General features: G+C 50.0%; 1 protein-coding gene across 6 annotated transcripts in view; it reads left to right on the top strand.

The window, feature by feature from the left end:
* Positions 1-3,475: 3,475 nt before the first annotated feature.
* The window catches only part of MGRN1 (mahogunin ring finger 1), a 171,339-nt gene continuing 167,934 nt past the window's right edge, over positions 3,476-6,880 (top strand). For 3 of the 6 annotated variants that reach the window (XM_059716924.1, XM_014602232.3, XM_014602242.3), the window contains exon 1: positions 3,476-3,683. In XM_059716924.1, the coding sequence (XP_059572907.1) occupies positions 3,596-3,683 (88 nt within the window). In that variant the 5' untranslated portion in view covers positions 3,476-3,595. The remainder of the gene's footprint in view (positions 3,684-6,880) is intronic. The other 3 variants (XM_014602240.3, XM_014602228.3, XM_014602243.3) reach the window with 1 other exon arrangement.

Genomic DNA, 6,880 nt, shown 5'->3' with positions numbered 1-6,880 from the left:
ACACACTTACACATTTGCATGCACATTGAACACTCACATGCACCCCTCACAGATACATATTAGCATATTCATACCCACACCTGCATTTATGTATATACTCATACATACACTCACACCTTCTTGTACACATAGTCTTGAACACATTCCTATTCACATATCTCTCCTCCCATCTCTATACTCATTTACACAACTTTGCAAACATTTACACACATCAAACTACACATGCTCCCCCACACTCCCCCATTGGCACATCTGGCAGCACACATACGCACACATGAACACATACCCACACCCACCCACTTATTCACACTCATAGTAGGGTATACACATCCTGTTGTATACATGGATGCTCATTTCACTTGCACATATACTTATCCACTTCTGCACTCCTACTCCCCTTTATCTCAGTTGAACACAGAGGCACCTGCATCCACCAATACTCTTTCACACCCATTCTGACTGTCTCCCCCTTCCAGCAATCCCCCAGAACACTTGCCATTTGTCTACTGTTCACTTATGCAGCAGCCATTTGATGCAGGAAATTTCACTCCTCTGTGAGAAGTGAGGCAAGGCAGGCCAGACAGGGTCCCAGGCCTGTTGGGCAAGTGCCTGGGGAGCAAATTTGACCTCATCAGAGGGTGCAGAAACAACCAACCCTGCAGTGGAGAAGCCTTTTTTCCATGATGCAGGGGACAGATTGTGTCCTAGGAGGTCCATGCAGAGTAGCCAGAGAAGCCAACTGCCCTTCAGGACACATTTAATTGGTCCTGCAAGCCCAGCAACAGCTCTCCACATTCTTGAGCACCATCTACTGGTTTCTGAGCTGTTAAACTCTTTCTCCAGCCCTCCCATAACTCTAGGAGAGGAGAGGTCATTTCCAGCACACCCAAAGGAGGAGGGGAGAGGGGGGGGGGGGGTCTGGGAGGCTGGCTGGGAAGTGAGGGGCCAAAGGAACTATGTGAAAGTGGGGGCTATGCAAGGGGCAGCAGTGGTATCATTCTGCATGTAGCACACTGGCAGGTGCTGATCCTGCATTTTGCATAACAGCTTGTCCCTGAGGCAGGACAATGCAGCTAGAAGCAAAACCCACACCAGACCTTCCCTGAGAGAGACTTGCTTTGCCCTCCACTCCCTTCTGCAAATCAGGAAACATGGGAAGCCCAAAGTCCAGCCTTGCAGAGCCATGTGACATTGGGCCTGCCCACACAACCTTGGAGCTCTGCGATTGCAGGGCAGAGGGAGCTGAACCTTGGCTCTTGTTCCTCTCCAGGAGCTCCATTCTTAGGCCTTCTTTTCTTGACCAGACACGTGGCTTAGATCCTCCATCCTGTCTGGCCAAGCTGCTTTCCCAGGCATCTACTGCATTGCAAATCTCTCTGCACCCAGCTGATCCTCACCTCTCTTGCCTGCTTGGCTTGTGTGAAGTTTGAAGGGCAAAACTGACCTATTTCCAGCTTCATTCTCCCCCGTCATTCCCCACCACAGCTATAGCTTGCCCCCCCTGACTTTGACAGGTCCCCATTACTAGCCCCAGCCCTGAAGAAGTCTGAAGATGGTTTAATCGAGCCTGGAGAATCCCAGTACCTACAGCTTCCTCCTGGTTTTTACCTCATTCACTGATGGGCAAAGGCTGGATAAACCTGCCCAGCCCAGGGGCCACCATGTAAACAACATGACTTGTAGGATGTTGGCCTCTAAGAGTTGGTCACTGCTGTGGGCTGGTATAACTCACAGACTGGGGAAGATAGGCTCCTTCAGTAAAATGGACCCTTCCAGCCTGACCCAAAGCCAGTAGATATCAATAGAAATATTTCCCCTGATTTCCCTGGGCTTTGGATAAAACTCTTGAGGTGCATCTATTGCAGCTCAGAATAGATGTACTTGAGGTGGCTATATGCTAGCTTTGTAACAGTGGCACTAAGGGGTCAGCAAAGGCTAACATACACTCAAGGTGCTCCTCTCATTCAGCCTGGGAGTGAGTAACCCTGCAACCACTCAAGCATGACACTGGGGTATATCCTGTTCTTTTTAACATTATAGCAAGATGGGCTGTCTTGAATTCATTGCCAGCTTACTGTGAGAAAACCTGTTTTGTCATTCCTGGGCACATGAGAATTGTGGAAAAACAATGGAGGACTAGATTTTTGCTTAAGTGGTGCTTGCCTGCATCCACACAACATCATATTAGCAGCTGACAAGTTGTGTTCAGTAGGACTGAAACATACACCCCCCTTAGAGCCCAGAACAGCTTTATCAGGGCCAAAGGAAAGGGTGTCTAGGGCCAGGCTTCCCTTGGCTCTTCCACAACTTTTAAAGGGTATTATCTGACAGCATCTAGGAGTCTCAGCCATTCCCCAGGATCCTCTCCGGCTGGACTCTACAATTCCAGAAAGGAAAGATGGTCACTCCACCACAGAGCCACAAACCAAAGTACAAGGCAAGAGATAGCAGGCAGAGGAAGTGTAGGAAATCACAGAAGGAATTGGTCTCAGCACCCTAGATATCTAACTGCTAGCACAAGACCATGGGCGATGCCAGACCAGACCACACCTGTGCTATATACAGTCCATGTCTTGTCTTTAGTAGTAACCAATACTGGATGCTTCAAGGGCTGTTGGCAGAAAGCAGCTGTAGGATAATTAGCTTCTCACCAAAAGTCCCCTCCTAGCTCCTAATAGATAGAGATTGCCTTGGCTTTATTTAATTTTTGTCTTAGTATTTACTATAATTCTGGATACCTTATTATTCATAAAAATATCCAGTCCACCTTTGAATCCTGGCCTCACTGACTTCCTGTGGTACCAAGTTCATGTTACCAGGTTTGAATTTGCCACCTGTTGTTTTGGCTGTGTTTGTTAGCTCTTGTGTTAGGAGCCAGAGAAAATAAACTCATGATGGCCTTTCCCTGTGCCATTCATTAGTCTGCAGACTTTTGCCCAGTCTATGCCAATTTGACCCAGGGGAAAATACCAGTACCTTCCTGAGGCCAAGTCTGACCGTGTTGGATCCTGAGTGGCAGAGGTCCTGTAAGAGCCATGTCATGGCCATGGCAGCCCAAAAACGATGCAACTGGCAAGGATTTCTTAAGGCAATCTCTTTTATTGGACCAACCACGTAGTTGGGACAGTCAGACATGCTTTCCAATGCCAGGCCGCCTTCCCCAGGTCCAAATGCGTCTCCCACTCTCTTTCACGCTCCCCGAGGAGAAGAGGGAGAGACCCTCCAGCCAGGACCCTCTGCGTTTCCTAAGTCCCAGACTTGGCTGTGGCGTGTACCGCCGCGAGCCCCTCCAGGCGCCAGGGGATCAGCGGCACTCGCGAGGGGAATATGCTGCTACTACCCGGCTCCGACCCCGACCCCCTTGCACCGCCCCCGCCCCGGGACCGTACGCTGCTCAGTGCGCTGCGACGCAGGGCGGGGCCGAGAGCGCAACCAGCCGCGCGGCGCCTGCTGGGAGCTGTAGTCCCGGGGGCGGACTCGCTTTCCCGGCGGCCAGTGCTGGTGCCGTGCGGAGCGGAGTCGGGCCGGGTCGGGCCGTTCGGGACTGCTGTCGCCGCTGTCGCTGCCGTCGGTCCCTGACCGGGCCGGCGCCGTCATGGGCTCCTTGTTGAGCCGGCGGATCGCGGGCGTGGAGGATATCGACATCCAGGCCAACTCGGCCTATCGCTACCCTCCCAAGTCCGGTAAGGGCGGCGCGGCCCCGGCCCCGGCCCGCTGGAGTCGCCGCTCCTCAGGAGTCGCTCCCGCCGGCTCCTCCGCGGGTCCCGGCGGGTCCGTGCGGTGCGGGCGGCTCGGCTCGGCTGTGCGTCGCGTACTCGCTGCTACGCCAGGTCCCGCAGCCCGGGCAGCCCCGAGACCTCGGCAAGTGGGTGGCTAAAGCCCCAAGTGACGCAGCTGCGTGTGTGCGCGTGTGTGGGGGCGCGCATATGTGGGGGGGGTCGGGCTCGCGTGTGGGGGCGGGGGGTGCGGGCGGCTGTGTGGGGGGGGCGCGGACGTGTGTGGGGCGGGGGTGCGTGTGTGTGGAGGGTCAGAAGCAACCCTGCCGTTCATCCCTGTACCTGTGATGTGGACAATGAAGCGCCTGTCCGGTGCTGGCTGGGTCATGGGTCTGTGCGCACACTCAGGCGGGACGTGGTGCCTAGCTGCCGCCCGCCCTCTTGGGTCCTCAGGTCTTTTAGCTCACAGCTCTGGCCTTTGGGCTGCGTGTGCAGCAGGATGGAGTTTGCCTCCACAAGAGCATCTCACCAAGAACAAAAGAAAAATTGAGACCTGTTTTTCTGCCTGATGGGGTTTAATAAACCCTTAAGTGATAGGCCTGAAGCATCTGACAGGGCTCCTTGGCAGGAAAAGGGAGCTTCTGGAAATAAGAGTGGTTGTGAGTAGAAACCAACCATTAAGTCGAATCTCTAAAACTTGGAGCATTCGACTTTTTCACGCCAGGAAGGTTTCTCCTGTCTCTGCATTTAACTTCCTCTTAATGCTCTTTGACAATGTAAACAATACAAGGTGTGTGGTGTTCACAAACATTACAGAGGAGGGTAATGTCCTCTGGCAGGGAAATGATTCAGTTCAGCCAGAATCTGACTCCAGAGTTAAAGACAAGGAGTGTAATGCCTTGCAGTAAGAGGACACTATCTCTTTGGAGACACCAAGAGACTGCTGTCACCACCTGCAGTGGGGTCAATGTCACAAACCAGTAGAACTTACCAAAAAACTTGTGCCTCAGAGAGACCCTGTTTTTTTGTAATGAACCAATGAATCTGCAGTTTACTGGCTGGCAGGCCCCAAAATCTCCCCTGGCTCTGTGGTCACATTTTGCCTCACAGAAAAGATCCTTTTCTTGCCTGGTAGTGAAATGAACTGCTTCAATAAAAGGACTCTTTTGTCTGATTTCTGTTTAACTCTACTTCTGGGATTTATGTGGTGGTAGATGCTTCCTAGCTGATGCTTCTGTTTAGTTCCATCCATCATGTTCCCCTGTGTTTCTCCTACCAATAGGAGGCTTGTTCACTCTGATTAATACTTACAGAAGTGGGTTTTTTTCTGTAGCTCATAAGGTGACCTTAGTTGCTTTTGCTGATTGATATGATAAGTTCCTTCCCTTCCAGGGCCCGGCTGTGGAATATGGAATTCCAAAGACATGCAGGACGTTACTCTGAAGAACTAAAGTATACACCTCATGCAAATTGGAATGCTAATTGCAAAAGTTTCTCTTCAGTATCAGTTTGACAGGGAAAATAGGGAATGGGCTGATGCTGTGACAGTTGTCTCAAATTAATGTATTATCTATCAGGCCATCTAACTGGCATCTTATAAACATCTATATTGCCGAAGTCCCATGACTTGTTTTTATCCTTTGTGTTTTTTCCTTTAATTGACATGAAGCTGAATTAGGGTGGCAATCGTTGGCATGGGGCTGTGGAGGTATAGGTCAGACTAGACTTAAAATAATGCAAATGGGGCAAGAGTGCAGTGTTCTGCCATTTAAGAGCTGGCAGCCAGGAGGCCCTGTCCTTGTTCTCTGAGGACTTCAGAACATGTGCACCAGAAACTGTTGAGGAAGGGATGCTGTTTGTGATGGCCAAACCTGAGTGCACTGTTCATTAGTATGCATCAATAACAGGCAAGCAAAGATGCCAAAACAATCCCCATGGCTTTATGAAAGAAAAATAGAAGAGGATGCCAGCTTACTTTGAGGTTTACATGTAAAGCAGTGCCTATTTAATAGTGGGGAAAATTCAGGAAATTCATGATGTTGCTCTGTGAAATTCTAACATATGGTCATTGCAGTGGATTCTAGATATACGATTCTGAAGGCTGTAATTTATCAATCACTCTGGCATTTAGATTACCATGTCGTTTATTCAGAGAGGATGACAAACTAATTTATCTTAATTTAGGAGGAAGTGTAAGTATAGGCAGAAGACCTATTCTTGTTTGCAGTACAAAAATAACTCTTTCTCAGTCATGTTGGCAGTTTGATCATAGGGATGTTCAAAAACTTGGTTCCTTTGTGGTTCTTTATTACTCTCAATGATTACTCTAGTCTTGACCTAGAGTCTATGTCAAGTCTGGAACATAGCTCTGCTCTTCATTTTGTTAATAACAACCCAGAAAGTTTTGTCTCCAACTTGTTTCCTTGATTTCTTCTCTAGTGTTCCTCTGCAACTTCCTGGTCTTCTTGCAGGCTATGTTTACAAGCCTGGTGTCTGGACAGAGCTTCCTCATCTAGGGCTTGAGTGCTATTTGTACAGTTGTAAGAAAAAGAATGTGCCTAGCAGCACAGAGTTCAATCTCCTTCCAAAGGCAGAACAACTCCAACATGAGTCAGTGCATCAATCAGATTCCTAAAACCCAGAGGAACTTGCTAGATTGCTTAGTGAAGGGGTGTCAGACATGGCAAAGCCATCTGGTCCCCACTGCTACCCCTGGGCCTGAACAGACCCACACAGGGCATGGCACATGCTGGACCAACACCTTGGGCAGGGCCCAGGCTTCATGATGCATGTAGTGCCTGCCCAGGCTGCTCTGGTACTGTGCTGCACAGGTGGGCACTTGTGGCACAGATCTTAGACTGGCTGAAGTGGATTGACTTTTATTAGTAGATGTTTAGGATTGTACATCCAGAAAAAAGCTGACAAAGCCAATAGGGAAATACATAGCGCCCGGGCAAGGGACTAACAATAGAAGGATGGGGGTGAGGAGGGGAACGCAACTAGGTTACAGGCGATACAAAGTTAGCCAACTAACCCCGGGGGTAGGGGTAGGGGGGGGAAGGGGGAAGGGGAGGGAGGTGGTTCACGATGCTGAGAGAAAAAGAGGATAGATGCACACAAACCCGTTACAAATGGTCCGCAGTGGTGGAAGAAGTGGTCCGAAG

This window comes from Alligator mississippiensis, chromosome 13, assembly GCF_030867095.1.
Source record: "Alligator mississippiensis isolate rAllMis1 chromosome 13, rAllMis1, whole genome shotgun sequence".
Lineage (NCBI taxonomy): Eukaryota > Metazoa > Chordata > Crocodylia > Alligatoridae > Alligator > Alligator mississippiensis.
Note: the sequence above shows the minus strand (reverse complement) of the source record. Positions and strands in the feature narration are given on the sequence as shown.